This window comes from Pan paniscus, chromosome 2 (assembly GCF_029289425.2).
Source record: "Pan paniscus chromosome 2, NHGRI_mPanPan1-v2.0_pri, whole genome shotgun sequence".
Lineage (NCBI taxonomy): Eukaryota > Metazoa > Chordata > Mammalia > Primates > Hominidae > Pan > Pan paniscus.
Genome location: NC_085926.1, coordinates 121,175,565 through 121,195,188, shown reverse-complemented (window position 1 = coordinate 121,195,188; position 19,624 = coordinate 121,175,565). Strand labels below are relative to the sequence as shown.

Sequence of the window (19,624 nt, the reverse complement as noted above, 5' to 3'; positions counted from 1 at the left end):
TAGACTTATTGAACAGGAGATGCTAGGATTCTCCTTAAATTTTTTTTTTTTTCCACAAAAGTGGTTGAGGGCTTTTTAGATCTCACAAATAAGTGAGAACATGCAATGTTTGTCTTTCTGTGCCTGGCTTATTTTACTTAATGATCTCCAGTTCCCTCCATGCTGTTGCGAATGACTGGATTTCATCTTTTTCATGGATGAACAGTACTCCATTGTGTATATGAACCACATTTTCCTTATCAAATTCAGATTGCAAGAGGTTGAACAACTGGCGATGTTAAGAGGTGCAAGCACTAAGTGAATACTACTGAAGTTAAAGGAGAGAAAAACAGGATGAAAGCTTAACAGAGATAATAGGATTGAGAAAATAATTCTTTTTTCTCTTACAGTGTTGGAGGGAGGGAGGAAGACTTGAATACATACATAGGTGGAATGAAATAATTCAGTGAAGATGAAATAGAAGAATCAAGAAAAAGGAAAAATAATTGATGACGCAAAGTCCCAGAATAGTCCTTATGACGATTCAAAGAGATGGTACCATTCGAAATCTCAAAGATGCCCAAAATGCCTAGGGAAACAGACTGTGGAAGATGAGAGAAATTTCAAGTCAGTTCCATCTAAATGAGCCTAATTTATTACTGAAGTATGACTGAATGAGACTAACAGTCTGGCACAAAAACACACTATTCTTTTCATCAGTGAGGCCCTTCTTTATCATCACTACCTGTAAAAATCATGCATATCCTTCAAGGCTCCAAGACCTGAGTCTTCCTTCTTACCTCTTTTGGAGCATGTATCACATTCTACTTTGTGTTTTACTTATTGGATTGTATTTCCCTTTCTCATTCTGAGTACAGTTAATGTGTTTACTCTATTTCTAAAAAATGCCTCCACAAAATTTAGCATAATACTTTAGAGAAAAAAAATGATAAATACCTGTTGGATTATGAAGGGGATGTGTGTGTGTATGTGTGTGTGTGTGTGTAAGAAAGAGAGATTAGTAAATCTATTTGGCTTGTGGGCACCAGCCAAAACAGAGCAGCATTTTCAGGCAACTGACAAATTATCTAGAAAATGATAAAATAGATGAAAAATATACAAGTGTCAAAGAAACTGACAGAAGTGTTTCTATCAGTTTAAACCCTAAATTTAGGGTTTTGTGAAGTTTTTTTTTAAAAGCACAACATAAAAGTAAAAAGACTAACAACACTAAATGTTGGTGAAGATGTGGAGTAATCAAAATGCTCACAAATTGCTTGTTGGGAAAGTAAAATCTTACAACTACTTCAGAAAACTGGCAGTTTCTTAAACAGGCAACCTTTTGACCTATCAATTCCACTACTAATATTTACTCAAGGGAAATGAAAATATATGTCAACAAAAGGATGAATGTTCATCGTAGCTTTATGTGCAATAACAAAAACTGAAACAAGTTTATGTCCATCAGCAAGAGAATAAATAAACAAATTGTGGTACATTCATACAATGGAATACCGCTCAGGAATAAAAAGGAACTAATTACTGAGACAGGCAACATGTATGTATGACATCATGCTGTGCAAAAGAAGCTGAACACAATAGTCACACAATGTAGTCTTCTTTTATATAAAGTTCTGGAACAAAACAAAGTTCAAGTGGAAAAAAATAAAAACAGTCGTTGTCTAGAGGATGGTGGAAATTGACTGAAAAGGGACACAAAGAAACTTTTCGGGGGAGATGGAAATGTCCTATATTGTGATAAGGGTGTTTAGTAATCATGTCTTTTTATTCTGTATTTTTGATGCTTTGACCTCTTGGGCCTTGCTGACCATGGAAGAACTGCCTCTCCCAGGGATAGCTAATTCCTAGTGATGGCAAACAACTTGTCTGAGTCCACCTTTCATATGCATTCCAATCAATCCAGACTCACACTACCAACCAACTCCTCTACAAGGCTCTCACAGCCAGGGCCATTATTTCCCTATCCCAATCATCCCAGGGCCACATGTCAGACAACCAGAGATAGAACCTATGCCCCAGAGTCCATTGGAATTATTCAAACTAGCCAATCTTAAAACCTCCTTACCCTGCCTCACCCATTCCTTACCACCAAAACCACAATAAAAGTTCTTGCATGCAATGGCAACAAAAGCCAAAATTGACAAATGGGATCTAATTAAACTAAAGAGCTTCTGCACAGCAAAAGAAACTACCATCAGAGTGAACAGGCAACCTACAAAATGGGAGAAAATTTTCACAACCTACTCATCTGACAAAGGGCTAATATCCAGAATCTACAATGAACTCAAACAAATTTACAAGAAAAAAACAAACAACCCCATCAAAAAGTGGGTGAAGGACATGAACAGACACTTCTCAAAAGAAGACATTTATGCAGCCAAAAAACACATGAAAAATGCTCACCATCACTGGCCATCAGAGAAATGCAAATCGAAACCACAATGAGATACCATCTCACACCAGTTAGAATGAGAACACATGGACACATGGACACAGGAAGGGGAACATCACACTCTGGGGACTGTTGTGGGGTGGGGGGAGGGGGGAGGGATAGCATTAGGAGATATATCTAATGCTAAATGACGAGTTAATGGGTGCAGCACACCAGCATGGCACATGTATATATACGTAACTAACCTGCACATTGTGCACATGTACCCTAAAACTTAAATAATAAAATAAAAAACAGTGGAAAAAAAAATAAAAGTTTTTGCCCACATTTTCCTCCTGCTCCCTCTGCCTCCTGACCCACATTGGTACATCCTTGTGTGCTCCCTTTAGGGATCAGTGAGTATAACAAACTATCTTTTCTATGACAGTCATCTCCTCCTCACCATACCTGAGTAATAATGAAACATATACTTTAAAACGGGGTGGACACAGCAAAGATTTGTGCATTTTAATATACGTAAATCTCCCTTAAACAAGAAAAAAAAAATAGAAATAAATTAGTGAGTGGATGAGTGGGGAGTAGGTAGAAGTACAGATGAAAAAAGAATGGCAAAATGTTGATATCGTTGTTATAGTTGAGTACATGAGAGTTAATTATACCATTCTGTTTATTTATACTATTCTGTTTACTTTGAAAATTTCCATAATAAACAGTTTTAAAAGAAGTAAAAGCAGAACACAGTACCCTTCATTTAATATTTTAACCCCATGAACAACATCTGTAGACTTCAGAAAATAAGTATGGCAAGATAAAAACATTCATGCCAGACTGTGGGGAGAGGATCAAAAGATTAGAAAGATAAAAAAGTCAAGAAATACAAAAAAGATACTGAGAGTAAGATACTGTAACAGAGGGAGGAAAACCCTGAAAAATGATGTTTATCAAGTAACTATTAACCAGATTCTAAAATAAACTGAATAGTTTTATTTAGAAGTTCCAAAACATAAAAATATATTTTAACTTGGGGACCACAGAAAATATTATGTAGGCTTGGTCTGAATTAAAAGTAAATTTAAAGTTATATTAAAATAAGTTCTAGGCTGGGTGTGGTGGCGCACGTCTGTAATCCCAGCACTTTGGGAGGCCAAAGTGGGCAGATCACGAGGTCAGGAGTTCGAGGCCAGCCTGGCCAACATGGTGAAACCCTGTCTCTACTAAAAATACAAAAATTAGCCATGCATAGTGGCATGCACCTGTATCCCAACTACTCGGGAGGCTGAGGCAGAAGAATTGCTTTAACCCAGGAGGTGGAGGTTGCAGTGGGCTGAGATTGCGCCACTGCACTCAAGCCTGCTGGGTGACAGAGCAAGACTCCATCTCAAAAATAAAAATAAAATAAAATAAATTCTAGTTGTGAGTTACTTTTAAAACTTTTTTTTTGAGACAGGGTCTCACTCTGTCACCCAGGCTGGAGTACAGTGGCATGATCAAGGCTCACTGCAGCCTCAACCTCCCAGGCTCAAGCAATCCTCCTGCCTCAGCCTTTCTAGTAGCTGGGACTACAGTCACGTGCCACCATGCCTAGCTAATCTTTTAATTTTTTTTGTAGAGACAAGGTCTCACTTTGTTGTCCAGGCTGGTCTCAAACACCTAGGCTCAAACCATCCTCCCACCCTGGCCTCCTCAAGTGCTGGGATTACAGGCGTGAACCACTGCATCTGGCCCCTCTTCCTTAAAACAATAACAAATACCAGACTCTCCCCATTTTCCAAGTGTCTAACGTTTGGTGATCCAGGATGCCACTGCCAGCTACAGGTCAGGGTGGGGACTTATGGAAGTCAGGTGATACATGGAGTTTCTAACAGAGTCTACCTCCTGGTAAGTCAAGTTGGACCCCCACCCCTAATTTAGGTTATATACCTGAATCCTGAGTGTCTATTAACGAACAGATATATTTTGCAATATTGACTGCCAGACCCATGGAATTAGAACTATTAGAGAAGGAAGGGCCAATGGAAGTTTTTGAGCTCCCCCAACCCAAATATCATCAAGGTAATCACAGAGATCAGTGCCACCATCCAAGTCTTAAAAGATGTATAGGTAGCAATTCCTATTATATTCCCATTTAACTGTCCAGTATAAGTCTCCAAAATGGATGTGTCTTGGAGGATGACAGATTGTATGTTTCAACTGCATGTGCTTTTCCAAATGCAGTCTTCTTATGGAACAAAGCAATTCATTCTCTGACCTGTAGGTACTAATTTGGTAACACATTTTTCTCTATCCTAATAAATAGAGAAAATCAGAAGCATTTTACTTTTACCTGATAAAGATATCAGTATATTTACCATATTTTCACAAGGCTATGTCAACTTTGTGCCAAAGATTAGCAGACAGCAAAGGCTGGCAAACTATGACCCACAGACTAAATTTAGCCCACCATCTATTTTTGTAAATAAAGTTTTATTGCAACACAGCCTCATTCTTTTATATAACATCTATGGCTACTTTCATGTGTTATACTAACAGAGGCCATATGACCTGCAAAACCTAGAGACCGAAAGTTTTCGCTGCTAATACCAGGATCAGCAAAAATACAAGGATATCTATTCTTGCCACTTCATTCTTTTTGTTCACTTCATTCATTTTGTAAAGCACAGAATTCTACATTTGCAGTTATTTTCTTTCATCCTTTCAAAGTTATCATTAATTGTCTTCTGGCTTTCATTGTTTCTATCAGATCGTGCATATGTGTGCGTGTGTGTGTGTGTGCGTGTTTCTTATGGTCTATGTTCATGTAGTGTAGTCTCTTAAGGTGCTTAATTATCTATGATTGTTTGCCAAACATTTTATTTTCAAAATCTTGTTGTAGACATAATTTGAAGCTTATGACACTATCTTCTTCCAAGAAAGATATTTGATTGCTTCTACCAGGACCTTTGGAGCATCAGCACAGTGGAATCACCTCACTCCAATTTTAGAGAACAATATGATTCAAAACTAAGTTCACCCATATTCCTAGGGTGCAAAAATCTGAGGTAGTAAACCAAAGCTGGAGAGACGCTCTCCAAAATGGGTAAAAGCACCAAAGGAAAAAGTAGCTCTGAACACTGGGCTCATCTCCCTGGGCCTCCATCCTCCTCTGCATCCCACTAATTCTTAGTAATCTTGTTGGATCTCCAGAGATATCAGGAAGATTATAGTTGATTAAATTCTATATTAGATCAGACATATATATTCTACAGAATATATACATTTCATTCAGCTTTTCTACATGTACTCAGTGGGACTGGTGGTCTGAATTACCTACTCCATCACTACTAGAGCTGGAAGTCTTCAAAGTAATAATCGAATTTATTAGTGATTTTAAAAATTGAAATATAATCCACATTCAATAAAATTAATACTTTTAAAACACACAATTCAGGAGTTTTTCGTATACTCACAGAGTTGTACAACAATCATAAATATCTAATTCCATATTTTCATCACCCCCAAAAGAAATCTTATACCTATTAGTAGTCACTGCCTATTTCCCTCCATTCCTCTAGCTCCATCAATCATTAATCTACTTCCTGTCTCTCTGGATTTGCCTATTCTGGACATTCCATATAAAGAGAATGATTAATATGTGACCTTCTTGTGATTGACTTCTTTTATTTAGCATAATGTTTTTAAGGTTCACAGATGTTGTTATATGTATCAGTACTTTATTCCTTTTTATGGCTGAATAATAATACACTATATGGATATACCACATTTTATTTATCCACTCATCAGCTGATGGACAGTTGGGTGTCTACACTTTTTGGCTTTGAATAACGCTGCTATTCATGAATTATTTTGCATAATGCTACATTCATACACACATTTTTGTGTGGACATATGTTTGCATTTCTCTGGGGTACACCTAAGAGTAGAATTCCTGGGCCATATGGTGACTCTTTTTAACTTTTTGAGGAACTTCCAAACTGTTTTCCAAAGTGACTGCATAATTTTACAACCCCACTGGCAAAGTATGGGGATTCCAATTTCTCTATATCCTCATCCACACTTGTTATTGTCTATCTTTTTAATTTTAACCATCCTAATACGTATGAAGTGGCATCTCCTTGTAATTTTGCTTTGTATTTCCCTAATGACTATGACGTTGAACACCTTTTCATGTGTTAATTGTCCAGTTGTACAACTTCTTTGCAAAAATGCCTAGTCCAATCCTTTCTCCATTTTTAAACTGGATTATGTCTTTTTATCGTTTAGTTGTAACAGTTATTTACATATTCTAGATACTAGTTCCTCATCAGACATACGATTTACAAGTATTTTCTCCCATTGTGTTGGTTGCCTTTTCATTTTCTTAATAGTGTCATTTGAAGAACAAAGTTTTTAATTTTGAATTGGGTGAGGTAGTACATGCCTGTAATCCAGACTACTCTAGAGGCTGAAGTGGGAGGATTGTTTGAGCCCACGAGTGCGAGACCAGCCTGGGCAACACTGTAAGAACTTGTCTCCAAAAAAGTTTTTAGTTTTGATGATGTCCACCTTATCTATTTTTTTTTTTTTTTTTTTGAGACAAGGTCTGGCTGTCGCCCAGGCTGCAGTGCAGTGGCACAATCTCAGCTCACTGTAACCTCCGCCTCCTAGGCTCAAGCCGTCCTCCCACCTCAGCCTCCCGAGTAGCTGGGACTACAGGCATGCGCCACCACGCCTGGATAATTTTTGTATTTTTTGTAGAGATGAGGTTTCGCCATGTTGCCCAGGCTGGTCTCGAACTCATGGGACCAAGCGATCTGCCTGTCTTGGCCTCCCAAAGTGCTGGGATTACAGGCGTGAGCCACTGCGCCCAGCCTATTTTTTCTTTTTTCATTGTGATTTTGGTGTTAAGTCTTAAAAACCTAATATAAGATTATACAAAGATTTATATGTATGTTTTCTCCTAAAAGTTTTATAGTTTTGTTATTTTAAGTTTTTGATACATTTTAATTAATTTATATATATTTTTTGAGGTAGGGGTCCAACTTCATTCTTTTGCATGTGGATATCTAGTTGTCCTAGCACCATTTGTCAAAAAGACTATTCTTTCACCATTGTCTTGGCATCACTGTTGAAAATTAGTTAACCATAGTGAGTTTACTTCTGTACTCTCAATTCTACTCCATTGATCTATGTGTCTATCCTTAAACTAGACCCACACAGTCATGATAATTGTAGGTTGGTAGTAAGTTTGGAAGTGTGAGTCCTCCAACTTTGTACTTTTCCAAGATTTTCCAAGATTATTTTGGCTATGCTCCATCCCTTGCATTTCCATATGAATTTTAGGATCACCTTGTCAATTTCTACAAAAAAAGCCGGGATTTTTATAAAGAATGTGCTGAATCTCTATTAATTTGGGAAGTACAACCATGTAAATAATACTGTCTTTCAATCCATGAACATGAGACTATTTGTCATTAATGTAGGTGTTGTTTCTTTCAATTATGTTTTAAAGTTTTCAGTATATAGGGTTTTCTCAATTTCATTTTCAGATTGTTCATTGTTAGTGTATAGAATACAATTGTTTTTTATATTAATCTTGTATCCTGCAACCTCACTGAACTCATTTATTAGTTCTCAAATAGTTTTTCAGTGGATTCCTTAGAATGTTCTATATAAAAGATTACGTCATATGTGAATGGTGTTATTTTATTTCTTCCTTTGCAGTCTACATGCCTTTTTATTTATTGTCCTTGTCCAACGGCCTGCTGTGGCTTGAACTTCCAGTATAATGTTGAGTAGAAGTAGTGTAAGCAGACATCTTTGTCTTGTCCCTGGATCTTAGGAAAAAGCATCCTGTCTTTCACCATTAGATATAATGTTAGTTGTGGGTTTTCCATAAGCGACTTTTATCAAGTTGAGGAACTTCCCTCCTATTCCTAGTTTGTTGAGTGTTTTTTTGTTTGTTTGTTTTTTTGTTTTTTTGCCATGAAAGGCTGTTGAATTTTGTCAAATGCTTTTTCTGCATGTATTGAGATAATCATGTGTTTTTCATTTCTTATTCTATCAATATATTACATTAATTGATTTTTGGATGTTAAAGCAACCTTGCACACCTGAGATAAATCCCACTTGGTCAGGGTGTACAGTCATGCATCCTTTAACAATGGGGATACATTCTGAACAATGTGTCATTAGGTGATATTGCTGTGCAAACGTCATAGAGTGTATTTACACAAACCTAGATAGTATACCCTAATACGTACCTAGGCTATATGGTATAGCCTATTGCTCCTGGGTTACAAACCTGTGCAGCATGTTATCGTACTGGCTACTGTAGACTACTGTAACACAATAGTATTTGTGTATCTAAACATAGAAAAGGTGCAGTAAAAATATGCTATTATAATCTTTTGAAATCACCACCATATATTCAGTCTATCACTGACAAAATGTTGTTATGTAGCACATAACTGTAATTTTTTCTTTTAGAGACATGGTCTTGCTCTGTCACCCAGGCTGGAGTGCAGTGGTGTCATCATTACTCACTGAAGCCTCAAACTCCTGGGCTCAAATGATTCTCCCACCTCAGCCTCCTGAGTTGCCGGGACTACACATGCATACCATCACGCTAATTTTTAAAAATTTTTTGTAGAGATGGGGTCTGCCTATGTTGTCCAGGCTGGTCTCAAACTCCTGGGTACAAGTGATCCTCCTGCCTCAGTCTCCCAAAGTGCTGGGATTATAGGCATGAACCACAGCGCCTGGCCTAATTTTTTAAATACGTTGCTGGATTGGGTTTGCTTGTATTTTGCTGAGGACTTTTGTGTCCATATTCATAAGATATATTGGTCTGCATTTTACTTTCTTTGTAATGACTTTGCCTGGTTTTGGTATTAGGATGATACTGGCCTCACAGAATACGGAAGTATTTTTTGTAGAGACAGTGTTGCACCACATTGTCCAGGCTGGTCTTGAACTCCTGAGGTCAAGCCATCTACCTGCTTCAGCCTCCCAAAGTGGTGGGATTACAGGTGTGAGCCACAGCATCTGGCCCTTTACTGTTTTTTTTGGAACTGTTTGTAAATAACTGGTTATTAACTCTTCATTAACTGTTTGGTAAAAATCACCAGTAAATGTATCTGGGCCTGGAGTTTTCTTTGTGGGTAGTTTTTATTACTAATTGAATCTTTTTGCTTTTACAGATCTATTCATATTATCTTCTTGCATCATTACCAGTAGTTGGTGTTTTTCTAGGAATTTATCCATTTCATCAAAGTTATTGAATTTAATGGGAGACAGTTGTTTATAGTATTCTTTATAATCCTTTTTATTTCTAGAAGGTCAGTAGAAATGCCATCCTTTTCATTTCTTTTTTCTTTTAGACAGAGCCTCGCTCTATCACCCAGGGTGGAGTGCAGTGGTGTGATCTCAGCTCACTGCAACCTCCACCTTCCACGTTTTAAGCAATTCTCGTCCTCAGCCTCCTGAGCAGCTCGGATTACAGGCACGTGCCACCATGCTCAGCTAATTTTTTGTATTTTTAGTAGAAATGGGGTTTTGCTATGTTGGCCAGGCTAGTCTTGAACTCCTGTCTTCAAGTGATGCATCCACCTCAGCCTTCCAAAGTGTTGGGGTTGCAGGCATGAGCCACCGTGCCTGGCCCCTTCATTTCTAATTTGAGTAATTATTTTCTGGGTCAATCTAGCTAAGGGTTTGTCAGTTTTTTCAAAGAACCAACTTTTGATTTTGTTGATTTTTCTCTACTGTTTTCCTATCCTCTATTTCATTTGTTTCTGTTCTAATCGTTATTTCCTTCCTTCCTTCTGTTTGCTTTAGGTTTAATTTGCTTTTCTTTTTCCATTATCTTTAAGTGGAAAGTTGTCTTCAAATCTGGTTTTTGTTTTTTTAAACACAGGCATTTACAGCGATAAATTTTCCTCTAAATTTAGCTTTTGCTACTACATCCTGTAAGTTTTGGTATGCTGAATCTTCATTTTCATTCATCTCAAAGTACGCATTTCCCTTTTGATTTAGTCTCTGACCCATTCACTATTTAGGAATGTACTGTCTAACTTCCACATATTTGTGAGTTTCCCAAATTTCTTTCTGTTTTCACTTCTAATTTCATTCTAATGTAGCTGGAGAACATACTTTGTACTATTTCTATCCTTTTAAATTTATGAAGGTTTTGTTTTTCTTTTTGTTTTGTTTAGCTTAGCATAAGGTCTATCCTGGAGAATAGTTCACATGCACTTGAGAAGAACATAAATTCTGTTGTTAAATGGAGTATCCTAATAGATGTCTGTTATGTCTCACTGGCATATGGTGGTGCAGGTGTTCAAGTCTTGTATTTTCTTATCTTCTGCCTAATTGTTCTATCCATTATTGAAAGTTGTGTATTTAAGTCTCCAACTACCATTGTTCAATTGTCTATTTCTGTATTCACTTCTGGCAGGTTTTACTTAATGTACTTTGGGGCTCTGTTGTTAAATGCATGTATGTTTATAGCTCTATCTTAATTGATTCACCCTTTTATCATTATAAAATGTCATGCTTTACCTCTCATACCAATGTTTGTCGTAAAGTCCATTTTGTCTGATATTAGTATTGGTACTCCAGCTCTCTTTTCCTCTTCATTTATCTTTTTTTATCCTTTGACTTTCAATCTATTTGTATATTTGAATCTAAGGTATGTCTCCTGAAGACAACATATAGTTGCATCTTGTTTTTTTATTTTTACTCCAATCTTACAATCTCCATCTTTTGACTGGATTATTTAATATATTAACACTTTTTAAATCCATTCATATATAATATTATTATTGATATAGATTTACATCTGCCATTTTTTCCCTTTTTTCTTATCCATCTCATGCCTTTTTTGGCTCTATCCCTCCTTCACTTTATTATTTTTTTTTTTTGCATGAAGTGAATATTTGGTAGTACGGTATTTTACTTTAATAATTTTTCACTACTTTTTATTTGCTTTGTGGTTGCTCTAAGCTTACCATGTACATCTTAACTGCAAGAATTTATACTAAATTCTAATGAGCCACAGAAACATTACTCCTATATAGCTCTGTTCCCTTTATCTCCTTTTTGTGGTATTGCTGTTATACATATCAATAAACATCACAAACTCCATAATGCATTGTTATAAATTATGACCTTATATAATTTTATGTCTTCTAAAAATGCTAAGAAAGGATAGTAATTATATGTTTATAGCTCTTGTTAATATTTATCTTTCTGGCTTTCTTCATTAGTTCCTGTTGATTTGAATTATCATCTGGAGTAATTTCCTTATCCCAGTACAACTTTACTACCACCCATGTCCTTTTTGCTGTATGCGAAAACATATTACATTTCTATATGTTATAGGCCCAAATGACATTATATATACACTGTTTTATATGATCACTTTTTAAATCAGTTAAGAGTAGAGAGTAGAAGAAAAATGCATTAATGTATTTTTATGAGTCAGAGTCTTGCTCTACTGCCCAGGCTGGAGGGCAGCCTACCTCACTGCAACCTCAAATTCCTGGGCTCATGGGATCCTCCCACTTTGGCCTCCCAAAGTATTAGGATTACAGGCATGAGCCACCACACCTGGCCTTTACTGCCTTTTTTAATTACTTAATTACATTTACCCTTGTTCTTTGCTTTTTTTCAAATGGATTCAAATTATTTTCTAGGGTCACTTGTTTTCATCCTAAAGAATTTCTATTATTATTATTATTATTATTATTATTATTATTTTTGAGATGAAGTCTTGCTCTGTTGCCCAGGCTGGAGCACAGTGGCGCGATCTTGGCTCACGGCAATCTCCGCCTCCCGGGTTCAAGCAATTCTCCTGCCTCAGCCTCCTGAGTAGCTGGGATTACAGGCGTGTGGCACCATGCTCAGCTAATTTTTGTATTTTTAGTAGAGACGGGGTTTCACCATGTTGGCCAGGCTGGTCTTGAACTCCTGACCTCGTGATCTGCCCGCCTCGGCCTCCCAAAGTGCTGGGATTACAGGCGTAAGCCACAACGTGCAGCCAAGAATTTCCTTTATTATTTCTTATAAGGTGTTTCTGCTAGTAACGAATTCTCTTATCTCTCATTTATCTGTAAATATCTTTACTTTGCCTTCATTTTTTTAAAAGATAACTTTGCTAGATATAAGATTCTTGGTTACTGGTAGTTTTTATTTTCTTTCTTTCAGCACTTTGTATGTCATTCCATTGCCTACTAGTCTCTATTGGTTCTGCTAAGAAGTCAGCTGTTAATCTTATTGAGGTTCACTGTAAGTGATGAGTTTTGGTTTCCTTTTAACTTTTATTTTAGGTTCAGGGACAGGTTTGTTATACAGGTAAACTCATGTAAGTGACAAGTTCTTTTTCTCTTGCTGATTTCAAGATTTTCTCCTTGTCTTTAGTTTTCAGCATTTTACTATGATTCATCTATTTGTGGATCTCTTGTGTGTATCCCATTTGGAGTTCACTGAGCTTCCTGCAAGAGCAGATTAATGTTCTTCAGTAAATCTGGGAACTTTTCAGCCATTATTTCCTCAAATATTTTTTCTGCTTTTTCTCCCCCTTCTTCTTCAGTATCCTGCCACACCTATGTTAGCATGCCCCGTTTTTTTGAGGTTCCATTCATTTTTCTTCATTCTTTTTTCTGTTTTTCAGATTAGATAATCTCTATCAATCTATCTTCAAATTGCTAACTCTTCTGCCAGTTCAAATCTATTGTTACGCCCTTCTAGTGAATTTTTCATTTTAGTAATTTTACTTAATTCCAGAATTTCCACTGTGTTTTTTAAAAATAATTTCTCTTTATTGGTATTGTCTATTTGATGCAACATTATCATACCTCCCCCTTTACTCCTTTAATAGTTTCCTTTAGTCTTTGAATACGATTATAATGACTACTTTGAAGCCTCTGTCTGTTAAATCTGACAGCTGATTGCTCTCAGAGGCAGTTTCTGTTACCTACATTCTGTCCCCTCTACCCCGTGCCCACAGTGTGTGGGTCATATTTTCCTTTTTTTTTTTTTTTTTGAGACGGAGTTTCGCTCTCATTGCCCAGGCTAGAGTGCAATGGTGCAATCTCAGCTCACTGCCACCTCCGCCTCCTGGGTTCAAGCAATTCCCCTGCCTCAGCCTCTCATGTAGCTGGGATTACAGGCATGTGCTACCATGCCCAACTAATTTTTTTTTTTTTTTTTTTAAGTAGAGACGGGATTTCTCCATGTTGGTCAGGCTGGTCGTGAACTCCCAACCCCAGGAGATCCGCCCGCCTTGGCCTCCCAAATGCTGGGATTATAGGTGTGAGCCTCCACACCTGGCCATATTTTCCTGTTTCTTTGCATGTCTTATAATTTACTGGAAATTGGACATTTTAGATAACATACTGTAACAATCTGGGTACTAGCCCACTCTCCCCCTACCACCCCTGACCAACTGGGCTTGTTATTGTTATCTGCTTGTTTACTAACTGACTGGATTATTTTAATGAAATTTGTTACCCTCTTCTCCCACATTTGTATGTGAAGTGTTGTATTCAGTCCAAATTTAAAGAATATTAACAAACTAAAGCATGTCTAGAGGAAGCTTCTAGGATGGGGAGAACTTGAAATGCCATAAATGAAAAGGCTAAGTGAACTGGAGTTTTTTTTTTTTTTTTTCTGATGGAGTCTCGCTTTGTCACCCAGGCTGGAGTGCAGTGGTACGATCTCAGCTCATTGCAACCTCCGCCTCCTGGATTCAAGCAATTCTCTGCCTCAGTCTCCCGAGTAACTGGGATTACAGGTGCCTGCCACCACACTCAGCTAATTTTTGTATTTTTAGTAGAGACAGGGTTTCACCATCTTGGCCAGGCTGGTCTTGAACTCCTGACCTCGTGATTCAAAAAGGTGCATATTTGTTACAGTTTAATTGAAAATTTTGCCCTTTGTCAATATACAATGATAAATGTGTTTGCTTTGTATTCTATAGTTGATATTGTCTTACATTTTTATTTCTTTTTTTATTATACTTTAAGTTCTAGGATACATGTGCAGAACGTGCAGGTTTGTTACATAAGTATACATGTGCCATGGTGGTTTGCCACATCCATCAACCCATCATCTATATTAGGTATTTCTCCTAATGCTATCTCTCCCCTTGCCCCCCACCCCTTGACAGGCCCCCGTGTGTGATGTTCCCCTCCCTGTGTCCATGTGTTCTCATTGGTGAATTGGAGATATTTATATGAAGTAGACTAGTCTAAGAGGATGGAAAGGACACACAGTTGCTGACTTAACTGTTATTCTGGTTCTGCTGAAGGAAGGGAGAAACAGATCACAAAACAAACTAGTAGACATAGGGAAGCTGACTTTAGCTCAATTATATAAGGAAGTTTTTTTTTTCCTAAAGCCTTAGGTTGGAATAATTTTCTTAAACAAATAGTCTGACAATGGCGTATGCTACCTTATAAAATAATGAGGTGTTCATTTTAAGCAAAAGTTTATATCATTTCACAACTGTTGATGATAGTATTCCTTCTTTGGGATGGGAGGTTTGAGCAGACGATCACTAAAGTATTTACACCTTCCGTGACAGTCAAGAACCCTGGCCTTGAATGTAGCCATTTTAACAAAATGCAAAGCACTTTACATGCCTATAAATATGCAGTACAAAGAACCTATTTTTCATTTCTAGAAAAATGTTTACAAAGAAACCTTAAATGTTTTCCTAGCCATATATGAAGATCAAATCAAAATGGATTAGACTTAAATCTAAGACCTCAAACCATGAAGTTACTAAAAGATAACATTGGGGAAACTCTCCAGGACATTGGCCTGGGCAAAGATCTCTTGAGTAATACCCCACAAGTACAGGCAACCAATGCAAAAGTGGACAAATTGCATTATATTGAGTTTAAAAGCTTCTGCTCAGCAAAGGAAACAACAAAGTGAAGAGACAACCCACAGAATGATAGAAAATATTTGCAAACTGACAAGGGAATGTGAATCCCTATATTCATCTGACAAGGGATTAATAACTAGAATACATAATGAGCTCAAACAACTCTATATGAAAAAATCTAATAAGCCAATTAAAAAATGGGCAAAATATCTGAATAGACATTTCTCAAAAGAGACATACAAATGGTAAACAGGTATATGAAAAGGTGCTCAACATCACCGATCATCAGAGAAATGCAAAACAAAACTACAACGAGACATCATTTCACCTCAGTTAAACTGGGTTTTATCCAAAAGACAGGCAATAATGAATGCTGGTGATGACGTGGAAGAAAGGGAACACTGTTGGTGGGGATGTAAATTAGTACAACCACTATGGAGAACAGTAGTAGTTTTGAGGTTCCTCAAAAACTAAAAAGAGAAGTATCATATAATCCAGCAACCCCACTGCTAGCTATATACCCAAAAGAAAGGAAATCAGCATATCGAAGAGACATCTGCATTCTCATATTTACTGCAGTATATTCACAACAGGTAAGACCTGCAAGCAACCTAAGTGCCCATCATCAGACAAATGGATAAACAAAATGTGGCACACATACACAACAGAGTATTATTCAGCCATAAAAAAAGAATGAGATCCTATGATTTGCAACAGCACGGATGAACTGGAGGACATTTTATTAACTGAAATAAACTAGGCACAGAAAAGAAAAGTTTACATATTCTCACTCATTTGTGGGAGCTAAAGTTTAAAACAACTGAACTCATGGAGATAAGAGAGTAGAATTTTGGTTACTGGAGGATGGGAAGGGTAGTGGGGGTGGGAGAAAGGGGCATGGTTAATGGGTACATAATATAGTTAGCTAAAATGAATAAGATTTAGTACTTGATACCACAATAGGGTGACTACAGTCAACAATAATTTATTGTACATTTAAAAATAACAGAGCACAACTGACATGTTTATAACACAAAGAAATAATAAATGCTTGAGGTGATGAATACCCCATTTACCCTAATGTGATTATTACACATTGCATACCGGTATCAAAATATCTCATGTACCCCATAAATATATTACAAACCGAATATGTACCCATGAAAATTAACTTTTTTTAATTTTAAATTTAAAAAAATGTTTTTCTAGCAAAGAGATCCTCTGAGGTTGCTATTTGAAAGTATTTTCCTGATTAGCCACACATCTGGTAGCTTACTTTATAAATCACTGAAAGGATTGCTTTGAACTTCTATATTCTCTCATGTACTTGATTTAAAATATTAGAATAAAGTAATTCATTTTCAAGAGTTTCTCAGTTTTTCCCAAGGATTTTTTTAAAATAAAATAACTGAGATCCAGAACTCACCAGAAGAAATCTTACCAGCACCTTTACAGTCAACAGAAAATGCTGATGTGACTCCATTGGCTGACCCCAGTTCGCACATGGAAATTTGATAAGGAGGCCTCAGCTTGATTTCCGTCTGCATGTCAGAAAGATTTATCTTTGTTGAAAGAGACCTGGGATTATTATATCGCTGCTTGGTCCTCTGAATGAAGTTATCTATGTAAAATAAAAAATAAATTTCCTTGCAGTCACTTGTCAATTAATCATTTCAGAATATGATGTTTATGGATAGTAAATATTACAGGTAGTTTATTATTCAAAATTGTTCAATTCATCATGAAATAGTCCAATATTACTTGTGTTTAATGATTAATGTATCATGGAATCATCAGTTTTACCCTCTAGAAATCAGTAATTTTAAGTAAACTAAGGATTTAACACTACCTAAGTGTATTACATCCACTTCAAGAAATTACAAAAACAAAAAACAGCTTTAACTTTAAACCAAAGTCTTGAATTTTTTTTTTTGAGACACGGTCTTGCTCTGTCACCTAGACTGGGGTGCAGTGGTACAATCATAGCTCACTGTAACCTCAAACTCCTGTGCTCAAGTGATCCTTCTGCCTCAGTCTCCCAAGCAGCTGGGGCTACTGGTGTGAGCCACCATGCCCAGTTTATTTTTTTTTTTTTGTACAGACAGGGTCTATGTTGCCCAGGGTGGTCTCGAACTCCTAGCCTTAAGTGATCCTACTGCCTCGGCCTCCCAAAGTGCTGGGATAAAAGGCATGAGCCACCACACCTGGCCCAAAGTCTTGATTTTTATAGAGATTCCTATCTCATGAAATATTAAATCTGTCAGATTTACCAGCTGCAATTACATAAGAACACACGCTAGAAGTTGCATGTTTTTATAAATCTGTTTTCTTTTTATTGCTTACACCATTAGAATGTAGGTTTTAAAGAATAAATTGAATAAAACTAACATAAGACATTTCCTAAATATTTTCCAAGTGGAATTTTATTTTTACTATTTACAACATGGTGTTTTTTTTTTCTTCTACATCAGAAGTTGAGCAAACTACTGCCCACAGGCCAAATCTAGCCTGCTGACTATTCTGTAAAGTTTTATTAGAATATAACTGCACTCATTTACGTACTGCCTATGGCTGCTTTCGAGCTACAACGGCAGGGCTGAATAGTTGTGACAGGGACTATATGATCCTTAAAGTCTAAAATATGTACTATCTGGTCCTTTCCAGCAAACGTTTGCCATCCCCTATTCCACATGAAGCAGACTATAAAAGATTATTACAGAAACGCAAAAGTCTGAATCTCTGGCTTATAAATTTCTCATTGAGAAGTTATCCTCTGGCATTAATTCTTTGGACCAATACTCACAATCCCCTTCACAGCTCAAACACAATTTTTTTCTAATAAGCATCTAAGTAAAAAGTTACCATAATTTATAGATCATTTACCAAATTATTATATCAAAAGCAAAATAGCAGAAGTCCCCCCTCCACCCAGTATTAGATTTAAAATTGCTTATGATTGGATGCAGACAGAATAAAAAGGAAAAAAAAATCAGGCCCTTACCAAATTCAATGAAACAGTATGGTCTGACAGCAGTATTTGTCTTCATCATGTTATAAGTAGTAATGAACTCCTTCTGAAGCTCATCCAGGAAAGAGAAGGCGAGAACATTTGGGTAATTTTCAGTGCACAACATCATGTAGCTCACTCCCAGAGAGCTAATAAAACTATAGTGTAAAAAACATTGGTTTTAAAATTTCAAATTAAATCAAGGTAATTCACTGCTTCACAAGACTGGTTCTATACACCATAAACTGCTACTACGGTGGCAATGAAGATCTTAACATTTATTATATATTCTAGGAAAAAATTTAAAGGAACCAAAATATAGTACTATTTTAAGTTGTGGTTTAAAAACAGAAGACAAAAAATAGAATGTACTACAGAGGGACACACAATACGGTTCTAACATTTCAGTTATCACTTGGGGTAAAAAGCAGGGGAACGGATATACAAATGTATTGTAAGTATTACAGATAGCTTAAAGTCTAACCCTTCAATATGTTTTCCACTTTTGAGTCCAGAACCCTTTCAAGATTCTGATGACAGGAACAGTCTCCCTAGAAAGATGCCAGAACACAGAAGATTGCACACAATTTCAAGGTGATCACTGACCTCTTGAAGTCATCATTGACACACCCCAGAATCAAATCCTCTACTTTACACAGTAATTAATTATGAACCATGGGAGGGGGGAATTTATGAGTTTATATAAAAAACAAAAGGAGAAATGAGGGCTATGGCTTAAAGCAGAATGCTGAGTGTTGACTGGTAAACGTAGAGGAAGTGCTAGCAATGGAAAAATCAGCATTTTGCAACCAACATAGTAAAAATTGGATCAGGCAAGGACAATCATGGATGTTAAATCTAGGGGGAAATTTTCACGGGTTAGTATATTTGCATGGTTTTAAAATGTCTTTCCATGGATTGTTTCTTAGTTGCAAGGGGAAAATATTATACAGTAGAAACTAGGTAACTCCTTCACCATATACTCTCTAACATCATTAATGTTAGATGGACATTGTGTGTCTCCAGATGATATATCCTGAGAAAGACACATCACCTATATAATATTCTGAGAACGCATAATTTGAATTTAATCATTAAGAAAACACCAAAATGATCAACATTCTATTTTTGAAAAGGAAAAAGTGTATTCTTTAAAAGTGCCAGGGTTGTAAAAAAGAAATAAAGGATGTGGAAATGTTGCCAATCAAAAGAAGCTAAAGAGGCCGGGCATGGTGGGGGCCTGTAATCCCAGCACTTTGGGAGGCCGAGGTGGGCGGATCATCCGAGGTCAGGAACTTGAGACAAGCCTGGCCAACATGGTGAAACCCCGTCTCTACTAAAAATACAAAAATTAACT

General features: G+C 36.7%; 1 protein-coding gene across 1 annotated transcript in view; it reads right to left on the bottom strand.

The window, feature by feature from the left end:
• The window catches only part of SEC22A (SEC22 homolog A, vesicle trafficking protein), a 71,039-nt gene that overhangs the window by 32,274 nt on the left and 19,141 nt on the right, over positions 1 to 19,624 (bottom strand). The window contains exons 3-4 of the mRNA XM_003825209.6: positions 18,262 to 18,425; positions 16,687 to 16,881 (exon numbers count right to left, since the gene is read on the bottom strand). Of these exons, the coding sequence (XP_003825257.1) occupies positions 16,687 to 16,881; positions 18,262 to 18,425 (359 nt within the window). The remainder of the gene's footprint in view (positions 1 to 16,686; positions 16,882 to 18,261; positions 18,426 to 19,624) is intronic.